The sequence below is a fragment of the Chironomus tepperi genome, unplaced genomic scaffold, assembly GCF_022539635.2.
Source record: "Chironomus tepperi strain 1889 unplaced genomic scaffold, CSIRO-AGI_Ctep_v1 contig_367, whole genome shotgun sequence".
Classification (NCBI taxonomy): domain Eukaryota; kingdom Metazoa; phylum Arthropoda; class Insecta; order Diptera; family Chironomidae; genus Chironomus; species Chironomus tepperi.
Genome location: NW_027226489.1, coordinates 264069 through 285025, shown reverse-complemented (window position 1 = coordinate 285025; position 20957 = coordinate 264069). Strand labels below are relative to the sequence as shown.

Here is a 20957-nt window from a genome sequence, read left to right as displayed (position 1 = left end):
GAATTCGAAAGAAAAATCTAATTTCATCACAAAATCCAATCAGTTGATTGTGAGCATCAACACATTTTTTCAATTTTCTCTTTGTCTTTAGCAAATTTGAGGATGTACTTTTATCAATAACATCTTTAAAATCATCAGCGAGCTTTTCAAAGCATACAGCAACATATGACATTGAACACAGCAACAACATTTGATCGAAAACTAGAGATGAAAATATCGACACCCAAACAACATAACAGACATAGATGTAGGTCCATGGCAGGTGATCGTAGACATCAAAAGGAAAATACAATTCATAAATAAATAAATTTGTTGGTTTTTTGCCTGTTGACCAAAATATCAACAATTTGAATGTTCCAGAAATTATAGGCAAAATACCAAGAACAGTAACAATTCTTAATCCAATCGTAGCCATTGATTCCATAAACTTTGCACCTTCTAAGTGAATATCACCATTTAGTTCAATTTTATAGACATGATTAATCCGAAAAATCATGTTCCTTATTTTTGGCAAATTGTTTAAAAGTACAGATGTTCTTGTAAATCCAGTATAGAAGAATAAAGAATGAACAAACGTATCCACAATATGCTTATCATCCCAACTAGAAAGGATACAGTATAGAATCGATTGAATAAAAGCAATGATCATTAATCCAAAATTTGTATATCTTAATAATCTCAATGCTTTAAATTTTTCTGGATATATATCGAACTTTCCATGAAAATCAAATCCTATAAGGAACAAAGCCTTTTCTGTGTAATATATAAATTTCTTCATTTTTATTGAACTTACTCCTTTGCTGGTTGAACGTGGAGTGAACATTTTAAAATTCTTGTTAAGTTTCATTCAAGGTTCGACAATAAAGTTTGAATTAGTTTTAAATTTGTTTTAAATTAAAAATTCAAAAATGTGCTTGTAAATTATTTAACAATAATATATGTCTATTGGGGTCATTCTAGAATTCCGGTACATTATGTCAATCGCTATTCCTGAATTGCTAAAGAACGCTAAAGTCCTTTACATTCCGAACTTCCGGTAGAAGTTCTCGAAGGATTGAGCCGGCTATAGACATAGAGCTGTAGTAGGACTTGGGTTTGACACCCCTTGAGGCAATAGGCCATGTGGCAAAGCCAAGGAAGTAAGTAGGGTTAATGTTTGATTATTACTTCAAAAAACCATATCAAAATATAAATTAATTTCCAAAAAGGTTAATTTAGACCATCAAACTCTCCAGCTGTTACTTAACTTGTATTCAATCCAATACTTAGGATTGAAACTTTACAATTATTATTTAAAAATATTTAATATGCCTGCAGGAATCATTTTCCAGGTTATTTTCCAGATTTTTCTACTATTTAAGTTAAATATTCAATACTCAATACTCAATAAATAATAATGTCCAATTATCAAGTTAAAGTATCAATATGAAAATTATCATTTATGAAAATAATTTTTGAATATCCAATAATATATTTATAAATTCATTAAATTATTAAATACCTTATTTGAAATCAAATACTATATTAATGAAGACTCTCATTTATGGCATTTGATACGTACTTATATCATCATTATCAATTAAATTCAAATAATATTAATTAGAGATGAAAATTTTATCATTTCCTGTAGATGTAAATGATCCACTTAGATGCGATGTACAATTCAAATGAAGAGTTTAAATAATTTCATGAATTTCTAGAATTTAATTTAAATTTACTATAAAATAATTTTTGCTAGATCTTAAAAACTTCAATTTCAATATTCAGACTTGTCATACAAATTATAAAATCATCTTCATCCCATTCATATCGATATTATTTCAATTCTATAAAATTTTACTTTTTTGGCAAATGTCCAACTATCCAAATGTTCACTTTCATGACCATTAAATTGAAATATTGATTATGTTCGATTATTTAAAATTGTAAATTCACATCTAAATCTCTTTAAATTCTGATAATTCTCTTACATGGCTCGTATTGTGGTCAGTACTGCTAAGGATTGATTTAGTGCTTAATTTCTGACACAATTTCATCGATATTGTTGAATTTTTACCTCACTGAATATGTGTCAATGTTGGATATGGCTAGGACATTGTCCTAATTTCCATTGCATTTTGGATGCGAATTCCAATTTTAAATGAAAATGTAAAAATAAAGGAATCTTCATGACAACCAATACTGTTGTCAAGTTCAATATTTTTACGATGTCCTGAAAATTTAAATTTTTATCCTTTATCATCCAAAAAATATATAAAATTCCAAACTGACAAAACTGCATGATTAATAGTCAATACCAATGAACAAAAAAAAAAGAATTATTCGCAGTCATATATCGATTTCCATAAGCATTTATTGCAGTCATTTTAATAGCACACGAAAATTTACTATTGATATTTCGCATGAGAAAACTACAATTTTTTTATTTATTTGGGCATACATAACAGAAAACAATGATTAATGATCAACACTGTACCATAAAAACCATAAAAATTGAGCTGACGACATTTAATTAAAATTCATGATACAAAATGTTCACAGAAGGGAATTTCATTCGTGTCTGGGAATTTTATGATACATTATCAGCATACATTATAAGTTTTATGATCCTCATCACTAGCAGTGTAGGAGAAGGTGGACATGGTGTGATGATCTCAAAATTGGGATGAAATTTGCTTTAAAATCAATTTTAATCCCAAACAAAATTCTGAAATCTATCCTAATACTTTAAGAATATCAATCAACCTAATTAATAGTAATCTAGTGTAATGACTATCTCACAGCTCCTGACAATAACACCTTCACTTCAATTACTATCAAATAAATTTGGTCTAGGTAATAAATTGCAACAATTATCGTAAAATTACTTCAATAATATGACTGTAAGGGAAATTACGACATAAATGAATTACAATCTGCATTTGAAATGCACCAATTTGCCATATCAGGCATATTACATTGTAAGGTGATTAATTGATGAAAATTGCAGGAAAATTGTAATTGGAAATGATTAATTGATCAAATTATGCTTAAATATTAAAGTCAGGATGATCAAGTTTTGATTGATTTCAGTTTAAAAGTTGTTATCACATCCATAGATATGTCCAATTCCATTATTATCCATTTTCCATTCAATTCCCGGCAAACGATTAAATTACAACGTTATTCACAAGCATCTATCCATAAAATTAAATTGAATGATATCAAAGATACAACAAAGCAAATTGCAATTACGACTACAGCATAAATATTCATTCGAATGAGACATGTAAATTATCGCCTTAATTAAATTGCTAATTAATAATAACAGTAAGTAGTCTAAGTTCAAGGATGAACACGTGTTTTGAGCCTTAAATAATCATTTGAACTTCTAAAACGTGTCGCATGTGTCACGTTCGAATCCTTGTTCAGCAAATAATGCTAAATGAAAATTAATGGCTTGAGAAAATTGTCTGATTTATGTGGAATTGAAGCTCAATTGGATTTAAACTTGAAGATGTGGGTTTCAGGTTGACGAAAGCTTTGCACTTTCGATTAAAGCCTTAAAGCTCATTTGAGTCACAATTCTCCATCTCAATTAAAACCTACATCAAAACATCTATTCGATTAACATGCAGCACAGTGCAATTCCAACATAAATGACTTCATTCCACAGTTAATGTTGAATGTCAGAAATATGTAGATAAATTTGTAGTTTATAATCCGCAAAGACCAACTTGAAGTGGTTTTATCGTTCCAGTCAAGTTTATGTTTATGATACCGAAACAGCATTTTGCTGTTTTACTTAATCATCATCAACATCATGATGACTAGCAGCTGTCCACAAAAATGATGCCTTGCCATGCATCTTCACAGATTATTGTTGTTAAAAGATTCTTGAATGAAGTTTAATATCAAAAGTTTATGGACAATAATGTGGATTAAAATATTTATGAATGAAAATCTGTAGTCGGATGCACTTTTTGGTGAATTTACTTGAAGTTTATGACTCAATCTGTTTAATGAATAGATGTAGAATTTTGAGTGAAGGATTTTTTATTTGGATTTTATGAAATCTTGATGAGAATTTGGGAATGTGGTAATGTTTTGTTAAATTTAGATCAATTTATGGGTTGATTGTATGCTTTATATGCTGTATGATCTGGATATTTGTTGATGAGCAATCTCAGAATCTAGATTGCATTATCTTTTGGCAATTTAGGAATAAGATGAGAATTAGTAGGGGCAAATGAAGTGAAGCACCTAGGGTTTCTTAAAAACGGCATTTTTAAAAAACGGCCGTTTCCGTTTTTTTTCGAAAAACGGCCGTTAACGGGTCCGTTTTTTTATTAGTACCGAAACAATACGTCACATTCAAATTGAAATCCTTTTTGATTTGCCAAAATATGTCCATGAAAAATTTAGATCTAAAAGTGTACCGCAGGCTAAAAACTTGACGAATATTAATTTTCTTAATTTAAATTTTTAATTAAAAAATTTTTTTGAGTCGAAAAATTAAATAAATTTTTGAAAAATTTCAAAAAATTCAGGAAAAAAGTCATATTAAAAAACGGAAAAACGGGTAGCAAAAAACGGCCGTTTTCCGTTTTTATTTTTTCAAAAAAACGGCACGTTTTCCGTTTTCGTTAACGGCATCAGAAACCCTAGAAGCACCCCATAACGATGGTTTATAGCTTCATCATTCAGACAGGTCACCAATCAGGTAAAAATAATGCTATTTTTTACAAAAATATATCAGCAAAACGTGTGCATATCCTTGTCAATGACAGACACTTCTGACAAATAGCTTAACTTTTCTCATCAATTCTGATATTTGTTGATACTTCAAGCATTGTGAACCAATTTCCAAGAAACTACACAAATTGATTTTTATTTTTAATCCTTTCACTCCGTCAGTCATCACTGCATGACATGTGACGACTCATAACAATGAGATTGTTCTCTATAAACTTATAGTTGAATCTGTCATCATCCTTTCAGAAGCTTATTGAGCATTGTTGTGTGATATACTGATTGATTTATTTTAGATAAACTTGTGTAGCTTTTGCTGGGATTTTCAATGAATTTAGAGACGAGAGTAATCTCCACTTGTTAGATATGAATTGAGTATATTGGAAAAATAGTGAATCCTTTTTTTGTGCTGAGATATGTCGTGAAATGATGAACTTTTTTCATAAAATGATTAAATTTGAAGTTTTTTGTGCTGAATTAAAAGTTATGCGATTTTTCGAGATTTTAGTACTTTTTTGATATTTATTAATGCTCTAATAAAATATTTGCTGTTCATCAGTTTTGAATTTCTATCATGGACGCATGTTAATAAGACATAAACCTTATTTCGTAAATTCATTTAGAATCAATCAATTTAAATTCAAAATCTTAAAACTGTCTCGAACAGAACCATATCCGTAAAAATGGTCCAAAATCACCTTTCCAGCGTCTTAAAAACTTCATCTTCCTGCTCGAGATTGTTAGTAACTGCTTTCAAAATTAAAAATTTTAAATAAAAGTCAAACTTCAAATTTCAATTTGGTCATTTTTTATTTTTCAAATCGGACTAAGAATCCACTTGATAGTAATAAAAATACACAAAAAGATTTGTAAGAAGTAAAAAAAAATATTTTTGGCATTATCCTAAGTAACACAGCTTCAAGAAGTGCACATTGTGAAGATTACCATTCTTAAGAGAAAATGACTTTTAAATTCACCAAATTAGTGTTAATTTCGAGAAAATTGCTACTTTTTTTTAGGAAATTCAACATTTAAGGTGTGATTTAAGGATTCAGATGCAAGATTAGGAACACCTGGTGTCTATCATTTTCTCTATAAGAATTATTGCAAAACATTAATAGTGGCACACAAGTTGATTTGAATTATTTTGAAAAAGTTAAAATTTTAAAAAGTTTATTAGAAAAATTTATTCATTTTCTTTAGATTTATATCTTAAGAAACGAATTATTTCAGACTTTAAAGTCGAATCTAGTTCAAAATTTATTAATCGAGTCTTAAAAAATCGACTCATTTTTGTTCCATTTTCATCAATACCTTAATAATTTCATATCATTAGGGACTACAACTACTTATTCAAATATTCTTACCACAATCATCACAATGTACACTACTTGCACATCCCCTATCTTATCCATATAGAAATTTAAAAGAAAATATTTTTTGTTTTTTTAAAAAAATAAAATTAAAATCTCAATTTAAAATTTTCATTAAAAATGGCTCGAAATGATAAAAGATTTTTTTTGATTCGACTTGACTTTTTTTAAATTTCACGATGCTCTTTGTTTCCTTCTTTTTAAAACATTCAGGCTGAATCATTTGTTTTTCAAGGCTATATGCTTCCTAGTTGCACGTCCAAAGAATAGTCCAATTATAAATATAAATCCAATGAATGTAAACATCACGATCATGAAATAACGTCTTGCAGGTGATGCAACAACTGTTTCGTAGAGATCAGATAGACTTTCGGCTTGTGGCGCAACCTTAATGGTGAATTAAAAAGAAATAAATAAGTTATGGATGTTAAAAAATGCAAGAGCGTCGCTTGAGTAGCTAGAGCAATGAAAAAAGTAATACTTACAGCTGCAGCATTATGGAACATCTCAACTCTCTGCTGAAGCTTCTCTCGACAATCATCCTCTAATGCCTTTGACTTTGTCTCATCATTTAGAATGATTTGAAGACATTTGAGTTGTCTTCCGTTGCCACTTTCAACATTCGAACAGTATTTCAACAAATCTACAGTACATGCCTTCAACAAGATTGGATCAACATGGATGTCAGCTTTTGCTTCTTGAATTAAGGTTGCAACTTCAATTTTGCATTCCTTTGTGATGATTTTCTTTGCCAGGAATTGTCTTTTTAAGCATTCTTCGACTTGTCCTTCCTCATCATTATCGTCATCTGCTTTACAAAGAACATCAATTTCTGATTTGCAGACAGTTGCTAGTAATGGATTCAGTTTGTAGTTCAAGGCTTGATCATGTAAAATTACAGTCATTTGCTTTTCACATTTTGTTAACAATTTTCCTTCTCTGAACTTTTGTTTTAAACAATTTATGACCTTTCCATTCATTTCCTCATTTTCCTTGGCCTCAACAACGATTCTTGTACAATAGTCAGCAATATCCTTCGAACATGCTTGCTGTAAATCTGGATTAAATCTATAATCTTGATTTTGTAAAATTAATCGATTCACAACGACCATGTGACACTTTTTATCAAACATATTCTCGTCCTTATGAAGTTTTAAGCACTTTAGTACATTTGCATCCTCAATTCCATCACAGTATTGTTTGAGCATTCCTCTACATGTATTCATTAATACGTAGTCAGTTTTACTGTCTGTGAGTTCTGATTTTTTGATAGCAAATAAAGCATGCTTACAGTTTGTGCTTAATTTATGTTGATTACTTGTCAGACATTCTAGAACCTGTAAAATAACCAGATGCTGTTGATAAACTGAAATTTCATTGATTCAGAGGATATACTTACTTGTCCTGAACTTGGTGCTATTTCACTGCAAAATGTTCTGATATCCTTTATGCATACATTTTTGAGTTTTGGATCAAAATCTATATTTTCACGTTGCTGCTGTAATTGTGAACGGACTTGCTCGCGGCACTGCTTTGGTAGTGAATGCTTGTGATCTTTGATTGTATCCTTTGCCATAATTTCGCTCAGGCATGAAATAACGTCATATTTTGTTGTACTATTTGGACAGTATCTAGTGGACCAGAAAATAAATATTAGTGACATGCTTAGAATCGATTTGAATATAGAGTAACAGTAAGAGACAGGACTAAAGGGGATAATATGCTAGTATATTAATGACAAACGGTATGCACTCATATAATCACCCATCCGCGAATTACCACAACAAACTCAGTCATTAAACCAACATATTTGTAAGTCAGTCAGTCATCCAACCGCAAAAATTCCAACCCATATAATTAGATAAACAATAAATTTTCTCACCTGTTGACATAAGGCTTGCAAGCTTCTTTAAATTTATGAGTGAATACATAATTCTTTAATGATATCAATTGAAAGTGCTCAATGGCAGCACGACACTTAACATTTGGTTTCAAAACATCATTCTTGAGTGCAATCAGACATTCCATGACGTCTCCTTCAACTTGTCCTGAAAGAATGTTTCCACAATATTTTTCTAAAGCGTCACTGCATGCTGATCTAATAAGTGGATTTAATTCTATATGTGCTGACTGTTCTTCTGTGTAAGATGATACAGCTTTCTTGCATTCTTTCGTTAGTTCCTCTAAGTGTTGTTGAAGACATTCCATTTCCTCACCTTTCTGTGTCTTATCAAAGCACAATTCAGCCAAGTCATCCAAACATACATCCTCAACTTCTGGTATTAAATCAACAGATATTGCACGTTGCCTCATCACTCGTTTGATTTCTGTAAAGCACTTTTGACTTAATTGCATTTTAGGATCTGGATGATAGGCGTATCGATGAAGACATGGGAGGATTGTCGGTCCTCTCTCTGGATCCATTTGTTCATTTTCAACATCGGCCCATGTTTTCTTTGCATGACAGAATTTGATAGCATCATCCTTACACTGCTGATAAAGCATAGCATCCAACTTATAATCTCGTGCTGTGAAATATTGGATTTGAAGCAATGCCGTCTCACATGGTGGTGTCATATATTTAGTACCAAGTTTCTCCATCAAACAACTCATGACACGTGAATTTCCATCAATATCATTACCACATGCTGTATCGACAACAGTCTTACATGCCTTTCTCAATACCGGATCAACACGCCAATCCTCCGACACATCCGTAACTTTAACAAGATTTTCAACAGCACGCATACATTGCGATGACACTCTTAATTCTTTCTTCCTACGTGGCTTTGCGTGTTCCATTAAACAATGAATGGTTTGAGAACCTTCGGTCTCTTGACAAAATCTATTAAGTTCGTCTGAACAGTCAATAATTATTTCAGGCGATAGCTTATAATCCTCCATCAACATTTTCCTATGATCGAAAATTTCCGCGAGGCAATCAGGCAATAATTTTGTATTATTTTTATGTGCTGCCTCAAGACACAACAAAATTTGTGCAAGTCTTACATCCTTGTCATCGCTCGTTCCTTTACGACAATGATTCAATTTAATATCCTCTTTACACGACTTTGCAAGTCCCCGACTGATTCGATAATCTTGTGCTATCAATGACGAACGTCTGTTAAGTTGATTCTCACATTTCTTTGACATCTGTGGGGAATTTTTATTCTTCATGAGACATTTGTATATGTCATAACCCCTCATGTCAGAACAGAATCTCTTTACATCTGAATTACATGACATATAGATTTGTCTATCAAATTTTATATTGTCAGCTTGTAGTTCTGAAATGTGATAAATTTCCTTTTTACATTCATTTGATAGATCTGAAATGCTCATTTGAAGACATGACAGCGTATCGCCTTGTGTTGATTTTGAATTACGATTTGCTAATCGTCCACATCCACTTTTTTCTATATCATTTGAACAGCTTTGAAGGAATTTCGATATCAGTCGATAATCACTAAATGCAACAGATTCAATACGGGTTATTTGACCTTTACATATTAAGTCTTTAATTATATCTCGATTGTCCAGCACACATGATAAATATTTACCACTGTATTCACTATCTTCTGGCTTACATACCGAATTTAATGATTGAATGTCCTTTGTACAACTTTTTTCTAATAATTCGTATATACTTTTATCATTCATTAATTCTAATTTTCTTGTATATATTGAATGTTGACACTGTGAATCGACTGTCACATCGAATTCGGATGTTTGAAATGTGTCGATGCATTCAAGGACGAGTAAATCTTCACTATTACTTCCTAAATTACTACAGAGGTTCTTTAGTTGTGGACATGATGGATCGTCGAGAAGGTTTTGTCTTTTAAGTCTAAAATATAGGAAATATGTCAATTATTGATTAATGAATATAATTGATGAGGAAGTCGAATTTTGAATTTGAGAATTTGCAAAAAATTAGAAATTATTTTTGAAACGTCACCTAAATAAAATATTGATTCTACTATTGAAATCTATGTTTTTAACCAGGTAGAATCGTATTTAAATATTTGTATGCATTAAACTTAGATCCAGGTACTTACTGGATCTTCATGTTAAATCAACCAAAGAAACCACTTCAAATATTCTTCAGAAAAGTTCTACGTGATTTTTTAAAAATTCTCAAATTCCATCACAAAATCAATGAAAGGAACTACAAAAATTATCATGATTCATGAATAAATCCATAAATTTCACATACAATCACCCAAAATTCTAAATGAACTTCCAATAAATCCCATAAATTAATCAAAATCATATTTTTCACTTACTTGTCATCGGCATTTGTCAAATATAAAAAATTTATTAAGAAAACCAGCAATTTGTACATATTTCTAATTTTAAATACTACTAACAGATTTAAGAATTTCTTAAATTTAACTATATTATATTTTATTCATGAAATATCACGTTTAAGTATAGAAATTTTTAAATAATTTATTTTGAAATTTTGAATGAATTGTTTTTGTTGTTCCGATGAAAAATAAACTTTGATATGAACTGTGGATTCGAAGAGAGACTTTATGAAATTGATGCGAAAATTTAAGTTTTCGTTTTTTCGATGGAAAGAATAAAGTTTTAAAAATTCTTTGAAAAAGATCAAGAATTCAAGAGAGTTAACAAATTTAAATAGACAAATAATAATCTATTTATTTGAATAAATTAACAAAATGAGCTGTCATCTATAACTAAATAAGATATTTGACCTTTTTCAGAGGATTTTAGGTGTTATTTTTAGGCTGAATATTTTTCATGAATTTTCGTATCCCAAAAATTGGGTTTTTGAAAATTTGGAATTATTTGGTTTGTGCTTCAAATTTTTATTGATTTTGTATTTAAAGATAACTAAAATCAGTGTAAAATCGTTCTTAAAAGTTTTCAGGTTAAAACCACCAAACATAAAAAGAGATGCGAAAAAACTACAACAAAACTAAAGAGAGAGTTAAATTCTATAATCTCTCGACTCTCTCAACTGCTCTCAATATTTATTTTGGTATGCTAACATGTGGTTTTATATGTTGAGAAAAATAATCTTGCATGTGTATTATCTAAATATTTAAATATTATTTTTCAACTTAAATGATTAATAATCCGTTGCTATTTTAACATGTTAAATTTAATTTTTGAGAAGAATCAAGGAAAAAGCATTTGTTTGCAATTTTTTTGGCATTTCTGGAAGAAAAAGAAAATAAATTTGATCAATTTTCTATGTAAATGATCAGTATTTCTTTTCAGCATATTTTAGGGTTCAGTTCTGCAATTTAGATGCGCAGACCTGCAATTTCAGACGAGCCCTAATGTTTACTTATTATAAAATTTCATCCAAGACATGGTTTGTCCATTTAAAATCACAGTCGTTGTTAAGATGATTTTATAGGAAAAACAACCACTCAGTTTCCCCTTCTAAAATATAGATGGCGCAAGAATATTAAATGTATGTAGTTAAACTGTTTGTTCAAAACGTTATTTGATTTAAATGAAACGTTATTTACAAAAATATTTGATTGGAACCAAATTCATGTGACAGAAAAGAATTTGGATATATTTACAAAAATATTTAACACAATTGCAAAATTTCAATATGACAATTTGAGTTTAGAAGATTTTAAATCAACATAAATTTTTACAAATTTAAATTCTTTGAAATGGTAAAAATAGTCCATATGTATTTAAAGACTCAAAAACTAGATCTATCTCGGAATAAATAGATTTAAGCCATTAAGAAGATTAAAAATTGCCTAAATTTGAAAGAGAATATCCTACATGAAGTTTGTTAAGAGAAAATTTTTATATGAATGGAATTCGTAGTAAAGATAATTTCAAATATTGCATAGGGAAGATTTTTGACTATAGGGTTGAATTTTAAGAGCATGAAAAATAACAATGGAAATTATCCTCTGGAAGGTCTTCATAGAAATTGCAATAAGAGCAATGAAAATGAGAAATCATATGAAATTTTCGAATAAAATTGGAAAAAGAGAATTTCGAAATTTAATGGAAGTTTTAGTACATCTCAGGGATAATTTTTTTGAGAGCGAAAAGTCACATTGAATATTATCCTTTGGAAATTCTTCACTGGAATCTTCGAAAGGAAATTTAAAAATTTTTGTATCTAACGGATTTACGAAAATATTTTAAAATAGTTTAAGTTTTTTAACTTTTTGTTGAATGCGTTCTTAATTCCATGACTCAGGATCAATAAAAGATGGAAATTCTTTCCTGAGGGCAAATTCGAAAATTACGTAACACTAAACATAGTGTTTTTAGCCCTCTCCCCCTACCGTAACGCTTTGTAGCAAAATCATGAACCAAAGTGTGTACACTGATAATTGTAACGTCCATGGATCCATAAACATTTCATAATTTCCGAGCATTTTCTGCTTCTGAGGGAAGTCATGCATCAAAATGATCTGTACAGCCAGCAAAGTAAGTAAGTAAGTAAGTAATACAGTTTCTGGGATTTTCTCAGAGTTAGATTTTCTTGGAATGAATCCTAGATTAAAAAGTATTCTTTTCAATCTCAGGATTAATTACATACCCGATATCCTTCTTCCGTGTAAAGAGATCTAACTTTAATCCTTAGATTACTTGATTTGTGGAACCTCTTGTGTCAGATTGGACTTGAATGATTCTATGAAATGAGGTACGAACGATTTTCTTTTTTCTATAGACTTTAAACTTTTTCAATACAAAATATCCACCTCCTCTAGTTTCTCGACTTCTAAGGATGTCATTTGTGAGATTTGAGAGTTTGACAGGCTGTATGGTGTTCTGAGAAGAAGAATTGTTCTGTTTTGAGACTGATGTATGATTGGTCACTACTTCTGGACTATTGAGTACTTCAGCCTTGAAAATATATTTGTTTGACCATTTATTCAAATTTAATTGTCTGTTTCTAGCATTTTGGCTGATCACAAGTTTTTGCTGACATTCAATGTCGCGATGTCTTTTGTAATTTGCACACGAAATTCCCAAGTAATATATAAAATATTCAAAAGCCAAAACCACACAAGCAGCTAAACATCCAACAGCTAACACAAAAATCGGTAAACCCATGTGCTGAAACTCAACTGTTTGACGATCTTCAGAATTAACATATGCATTTTTAATAACTTCTTTAGTGCTATCGTAATCTATTCGACTCCAAAATTTATAAATTCCAGATTCTGACAGTTGCCGGACGAAAATCATAAACTCATTGATGTAAAAAAATCCACTATTGACATCGTAAGTCTTGAATTGTTGAGTAACAATGATCTTTTCATATCGTCGCTGACCATCTTGATAGTTCCTAGAGGAACTAAGGAAAACATCAGCATAATCACAGGACACCATGTACACCAAGTTGATATCAAAATGTTCAGGTACGTTAAGCGATAACAAATCATTGAACCCTGTGTAGTTCATGACTAATTCCTTTCTAATTATAGGCAAATTGTTATGTACAGCAATTTTATCATCATAAAATAAGTAAAACTTTGTGCTGCTTTCATTCAATTCATTAAGGCTCTTTGCCGATCGCATCGAAGACTCAGCAAGCATGAATGAAATGAATGTTGATTCATAGAACGATACCATAATAAATGAGCTGAATATAAAGCAGTAAATCAAAATATTTTCTCGAAATGTTAGACTTTGTATGCCAGATGCACCAACATTTAGAATTATTTGACCGACAGCAAATAAAATTGAGCTTATGGACATTTCGTTTGTTATGGCTCTCCAGCATGCAATAACTGATAAAGTTGAAATTATTGCAATAATCATTGTTGGAGTGTCCAAAGGAAATTTAAAATTATCATACGCAGATATAGGAATGTTTCGAGGAACTAGTAAGCATAATCCATGAATTTCATGCAGCCAAACGGTTTTAATACTTCCAGAATTTAGCTTAATTTTTGTGTGCAGGTTGATATCTGCGACAGCATTCATGAAATTATTTATCATTGATGCTGTAGGATGTGATCTATTTTTGTTTGAAATTCGGAATGGAATTTGAAGCTTCTTGCTGAATTCCCGTATGACATTGCCTTCAACTCCAATTATTGTGCCGTTTTTTATGAAAGTCAGTGGATATGAGTCATAGAAAATTACTTCTAAAAATGATAATTCGCCTCCTTTAAGAAGTTCTGTAGCTTTAAAGAACTTCTTATGCTTGACTTTTTGAAGTAAAATTTTAATTCCTTTGTGATCAGAAATTCCAAATGATGTTCGAGCCATATCAAAATGTTCTGTATAATTGCTTTTTATAAGATATAAGTTATAGTATTTAAATCCAGATAAAGTATTCCATACATTTATTAAAGTTCGTATTGAGACTCTATAGTTCAAAACTGCAATAATTTTTGTTGATCTGTCAGGTCGAATTTTTAAAAAATATTTCCTCAAAAATGCTTCATAGTCATCAACGTCCTCATGAAGAAGCATTATTATGAAGTCACTGTATACCTCTTGAATGCTTGTTGATCCGATATCATGTATACTTACAACTATTTTATAGTCTGTATACTTTTGAAATGTCCTGTAAAATCCAGCATATGCAAAATTAAACTTTTTGAGTTGTAGGAAATAAATGGCCACGTCAGTCGCATTGTTTCCTTGGTTGTTGCCGTTAATAATCATTGAAGATATGTGATCGCATAGTTTTTCCCATTGCTTGTATATGTCTTCATTTATTAAAATGTTAAATCCATTTTTATAGCTTCTATCTGTTGAAGCAGCAATAGATGAAGATATAAAGCCAGAAATCATTCCCAATATAAGACTGATTCTCATGATTAAATGCATATTTTTGCCAAAAAGATACCCAACAACTTTTCAGTACAATAACTTGACGCTTAGTGAAATGCACAAACTTCAGTTGCTAATCTAAAACTGAACAGCCTGACCTACTCAGACTGTGTATTTTGTAATAATTGACATAATTATACAGTAGGGTGAAAAAGTTTTGAGACAGCTCATTATTTGTTGAATTTTCATTAAAAAAGCACTTAAAACTATTCAAATGAGTTAAAACTTTGACAGTAGTTTGCCAGCTTGTACAGCTTTTAATGAGAATTCATAGTAATAAGACCATATGCACTATAATTAAGTTTTTTTAGAATAACCATTAATTTTTAAAATACGTTAACCTGCAAAAGTTTAGCGACGATCACTAAACTGACAGAATCAAGTGCTTTAAATCAAAATTAGCGTTCGGTGAAGACCTGCATTTCTGCATTTGCTGATTTTGAGAATAAAGGGTCTACAGACGTTCTTTAAACGCAGCATTGGGCCCCTGTGCGCCTCAGCCTAAGTAATAATTAAGTAATTAGATCTACAGATTTCGGCTGGACTTTAAACTTTGTCCAAGGCTTCAAGCCTACATTTTTTGTCTTTGAGCCTGAAGTTTTGAATGAATCCTAATCAAAATCCAAAAAAATTAGTGAACCGTCTCTAGACTTTTGCACGTTACTGTACATCTATGTAGTAAATACTATTGAAAATCACAGAAAATTATGTGTAATTTTGCTATCGATCATCTGAGGTCGAATAAGGAATTATAAAAGTTTAGCTGTTCGCTCATCAGTTTATACCTGAATGCTACAAATAGCTCGAAGTCGACTCAACTTCATACAAAATTCGTGTCTAGTCGACTCTAGTTGACTTTTTCATACAAAATTTTTCAATCCACAGCTTCATCTTAATATCCTACAAAAATAACGAATTCAAGCGAAAGATCAAAAAATATTAAAAAATGAGAGTGCCATTTTGCGGGTGATTTTCTGGTGTGGTTAATTTACGGGTCGAGGGTATGCATTATGTATAATTTTCATACATAAATGCATACATAAATTGAGTCGGAATTTCAATTAACAAACGGCTATAAAACGAATCATTTTGCACGGCAATATAAATGTATGTATTTATATCGAAAAACCGTTTGTAAATGATGGAGGTTAATGAAGCGCTTTCGGTGTTAAAATTTGATAATGAATTTTATTGATCCCGAAAATGATTTTTTCGATTATTATTGTGAATTTTCATTTTTATTATTTTTTGGTGATTTTGAAATAAAAAGGCGGAATTCAAATTATTTATTAAATTTGTGGTAATTGCTTTGGTCATCTGCATTTTTGAGTACGTAGTCACAAACAAGTCGGAAATTTAATAATACAGACATGCATGAACATTTAGTTAAGAGGAGAGTTGGCAGGCATCCATTTGGAAAAAGGAGTCTTTTGGAGCTACCAGTGAAGGTCGGCCTTGACTTTTTTAGTCCTTTTTTAGCCTTGACTTTTTTAGACTGCCAGCTCTGGTTAGAAATATTTAATAGTGTGACAAGGTTATCAACTATGATTTTGTCTGTTTTAAGAGCATATAGAAAGTATGATACACGGAATTTTTGTTATTTTGCAGATTGCAGTACCTTTTTATCATTAAAACACTAAAACTTGTTATTCTCTATTGACTATGCTAGTAACCCGAGTGGCTACTTTTATTTATTGTTGTCAACTCACAATCCTGTTTTTGAGACTTTATTGGCAAGCCATACTACACATTTTAACATTACAATTTAACAGAACTGATTTCCAAGTAATTTTACTTGCAATTAAGGGAATGGATGACGTGACTAATCTCTGATATTAATTTCTTATAAATTGAAGAACATTAATGTTTTATCTGACGCATTAAGGACTTTTTCTAGACGCCAAATGTCACGTGCAAAAATTAAGTCCATGAAATGAGGAAATGATTATTATAAATTAATGGTCATTTGTGTCTACTCTTGTACAAATTTATTGTGCTAACGTATGAATGTGGTTTTTGTTATTTTTATGTATTTCGTGTCAATTTGATTGTTGATTTTGAATTATTTTTAGGGTTTATGATTTTTTGGAGATTTATTAATGAATTTGTCTTGATTTGTGTATGAAACCTTTTTTGCTAGAGTGACACAAATGAAGGTTCTGGCTAGGAGTTTTAAAAGCTCCAAAAACCCTCTTCTAATAACATCAAACGGCAGCTACATAATGGATTTGCTCAGAGCCTTCTTCATTTGTGTCACTCGGATTAGGACAGTTGTGAGCAATTTGAGTACCGCGAATTAATAGATGTTGGCTACCACTAGGTTAAGTCGTGTGAAATGCCATGAGTTATAAATTGGTAAAAAAGTTACCTCCATTTTAAGAAAAATAATAAAAGTGATGCTACTTGTTACTTCTATTAAAGAAAAACAAATCAAATCACGGAACAGATGTTTTGCTGTTGAATGTGAAATCTTAAGAAAAATAGTGGAAATAAAAATACTAAGCAAGGAAAAAAGGTCATAACAGCTAAGTGCGTTCACTAATTGAAGTAAATTTTTAATGCCCATTCCCTGTTTATAGCAGTGGAAAATTATATTAGCTTCCTTTTTTTGTGAATAAAAAAGTTCAATGAGGGTTCTGAGAAGAAATTAATTGAAGGAAATTTTAAGAATTGTTGTTATTTTTATGGGGATATTTTTCTTTTGTATTTTTTGATTTATTATCCTACACTTAAATCTGAAAAATTCTTAAAAGTTATTAAGCAATACATAATTTTATATTCAAGGACATTCACAGAATTTCAATTTTTTTCATATGAATAAAATTTAATTAAAAACTTTTTTATATTTTCAATTAATTAAATCAAATTTATTTAATGTCTAATTCAATTAAATGCGAAACTCGAAAATTTTTCAATTTATTCCTGCATGTACGCACGATGACATTAACAAGATTTATGAATTAAAATAATAATATTTTTTTGAATCGTTTCATTTCAGTGATTTCATAAAATACGTTTATTGGAACTGACATTTAAATGGAATTAAAAATTTTTTTAAATAAAAATCAAATAAATTAAGGAAATTATTTTAATTTAGAAAATTGGATTATTCGGGTATCGGATCTTTTTTTGTATGTATCCTATCAAAAAGCTTATTTGCTATCAGATTTCCACTGTAAAGGTCAGAACATGACCGAATTTTTCGCAGTTCCTTTTTTATGTCAATTTTTTTTATTTACGGCTGTCAATCGCGGAGTGCAAAAAAAACAGGTGTGCCATATTTATCTGGGTATTTATGGCTTTATTTTTCACACATCTATGAATTAATACACACATTAATGCGTCATTAATGGAAAAAAATATTGTGGTAAAGGCGATAGTGTTTTATGTGTACATGTAGATTATTTGCAGATGTTAATAAAAAAATATGATGGCATCGGGTGGATTTATTGATTCAGAAAGAAGTGAAGTGGATTTATCACCGAAGAGATAAGAATAGTCTCATGAGTATGCCTTCAAATTTGAGCATAATCAAATATATTAATTGAGAATTCTCATGAGTAGGGTCATTTAAGTGGTCATGCTGATTGTCTTTGAGGATATCTTGTTTAATATTTTTCTGAGCAGCACAAAAGTGCAAGTCGCAGTTTGCAATGTAAAAATATGTCAAAAGTAGTCATCACGGTGCCGTCAGGTTAACTTTGCATCTTAGAGGAAACAATGTGACATAGCGGTGACCTACTGAACACTTTGCCCAGTTTGGGTTCAGTTACAAGCAGTTTGTTGAACTGAGAATTTGTACAAGCTTTGTGATACAGCCAGCAACAGAGTCAGATGGAAGGCCTTTTGTAGCAACCTAGGCTCCAAGTCGGAGCATGGTTCCAGTAAGTAAGTAAGTAACAAGCAGTTTAAAGATTTTCTTAAAATTTGCAAGATAATTTTGTTCTTAGTATTCTCAAAGAAGCTCTTCATCTTGCGTCGCGACACATTGAATAAAATATGTATGTTAATGCAGAGTTGGCAGGACTTTGAAGTCCGGACTCCAAAAATCAAAAAAGTCCGGACTTTGTTGAGTTGGACTCCACTTTTTTTTGAGAGTCCGGACTCCATTGAAGGCGCCTCCACATTGAAGTCCTGCCAACTCTGTGTTATTATCATGAATAATAGCTTTAAGTCTGAGAAAACTATCCTTAAATTGACATTATTAATAAACAATTCCTAAGTATTTTACTCATTAGTTTAAAATGCAATAAAAACAAGTCACAGACAGCACTTGACAAATAATTTGATTGTCAGAAAATAAAAAATTATTTATTGCCAATTAGAAATTACCTTCAAGTTACGTGGTATCCATGAGTTAGTTTCCTAGGTATTTGTTGAAAAACCTTTCGAATTAAGACGTTAAGTTCATGATAAATAATTGAGGATTTCAGCAAAAAGTTCTTCTTTATTTTCCTGGTAATTTTTAAGATTAACTCAGAAAAAAGTCAAGAAGATTCAAAAATAAAATGCCGGAAAATTAAAAGGTCTCTTTTTATTAAATATGGTCATGGCACCAGTCGCATTTTAATTGTAAAAACTTTAGCATAATTACTTTGACATTCCTCTTTTCATACTTGATCTTTTTCTCTTTTTATCATAAAAATGATTTCTTATTATGAAGAATATTGTAATTTTCAGTTAGAGACTTATGTCGTACAAGATGATGTCTCTCAGAAAATAAGAAGAATAAATAAAGTTTGTGAGAATAATTTAAGACTAAAATATTGAGACAATTTGAATATCCGGAAAATTTGGGGAATTTTTGTTATTGCGGATGTGTCTATGACCATAAAGCATTTTATGGTAGACATTAAGATGTTGGAGGAATGCTTGATCTGAAGTTTATGAAAAATAAAAGCTGTATATTCCATTGGAGCTTTTGCTATAAATTATTCTGAGTCAAGAAAAAGATGAAATTCTTTAGGGTCGTTCAATTGTTTCAAATATTTTTGGTTGAGAATTTTTACTATTCGACAAAATTAAACCTGATTTTGACCAGATTTCTTTTGAATAGTCTGATTAAATCAGATTTGATTAGTTATATTGATCGATTCAAATTCAGAATCAGGTCGGTGTGACTCTGGCATTCCGTGTAATTCTGGAGCCAAGTCAGTTCTACCGATTTGATATTTAGAATTCGGGTTTAATTTAGAAGTAAGAATGGAAAAATATTCAAAAATTTCACTTCTATGGATCATAATTCTATGGCTATTCATTGTTGTGAAAATTTGAAGCTTAAATCTACTAAAGCACCTGAACTGCTGAGATTTTCTCAGCAGCCTCTAAACCCAGGTTCACTAGGTTAAGGATGCATCATCATATTGACGGTAAGACAAAAAGTTGACTAAATGAAATCTGAAATTTTAAAGCAATTTTGTGCTAAAATATCTAAAAAACTAATCATACTAACCTGCATGCCCCCTAAATGTATCTTAAAAACTCAGTTATGCTTACAAAATCTAGCTAAAAGCTGAATATTAAACAAACAAAAGTGTCCAAAATTAAAACCCAAGGTGTGGACACTTAAAATTAAATGGAGAAGCTCCTTATGTATTTCTTAATTAATCTCCAAATCTCATTGGCATATCAGAGCTCAAAGTCAACTTGAAATTTGTATGGAGTTGAGTCGACATTTTAAAACAAAATTCGAGTTCACTTCGAGGTTATCGTAGACTTTTTTCAAGATTTCTAAAATTTTTCAAAATTTTAAAACTATCCAGAGTTAAATTACCTTGTTAAAAACATGTTTTTCTCCCTCCAGCCCAACTTAAACTTTTACATTTGTGTCTACATCAAACTTTACGCATCCTCAGGACATGAAATGAAACAAAAAAAAAAAGACAAAAGGGAAAGAATAAAGAATTAAATAGGACGAAGAAGTAAAAGAAAAAGAGAAAAAGTTGAAAGTTTTTCAATTATGAATATTTCTACTGTAATCACTTCTTTGAGCCATAAAGCTCAATTTTATGATCACATTTATGCACTTGCAGGCAATAAAAACAGATT

General features: G+C 30.5%; 1 protein-coding gene across 1 annotated transcript; it reads right to left on the bottom strand.

Annotated features, from left to right (window-relative positions):
• Nucleotides 1–5538: 5538 nt before the first annotated feature.
• Nucleotides 5539–10588, bottom strand: Glg1 (golgi glycoprotein 1). Its single transcript, XM_070646996.1, has 5 exons — nt 10391–10588; nt 7987–9951; nt 7504–7735; nt 6590–7441; nt 5539–6491 (listed from the first exon to the last, which is right to left on the bottom strand). Exons 1-5 carry the CDS (start codon nt 10447–10449, stop codon nt 6324–6326), a joined length of 3276 nt encoding a protein of 1091 aa, XP_070503097.1. The 5' UTR covers nt 10450–10588; the 3' UTR covers nt 5539–6323.
• Between the last annotated feature and the right edge of the window lie 10369 nt (nt 10589–20957).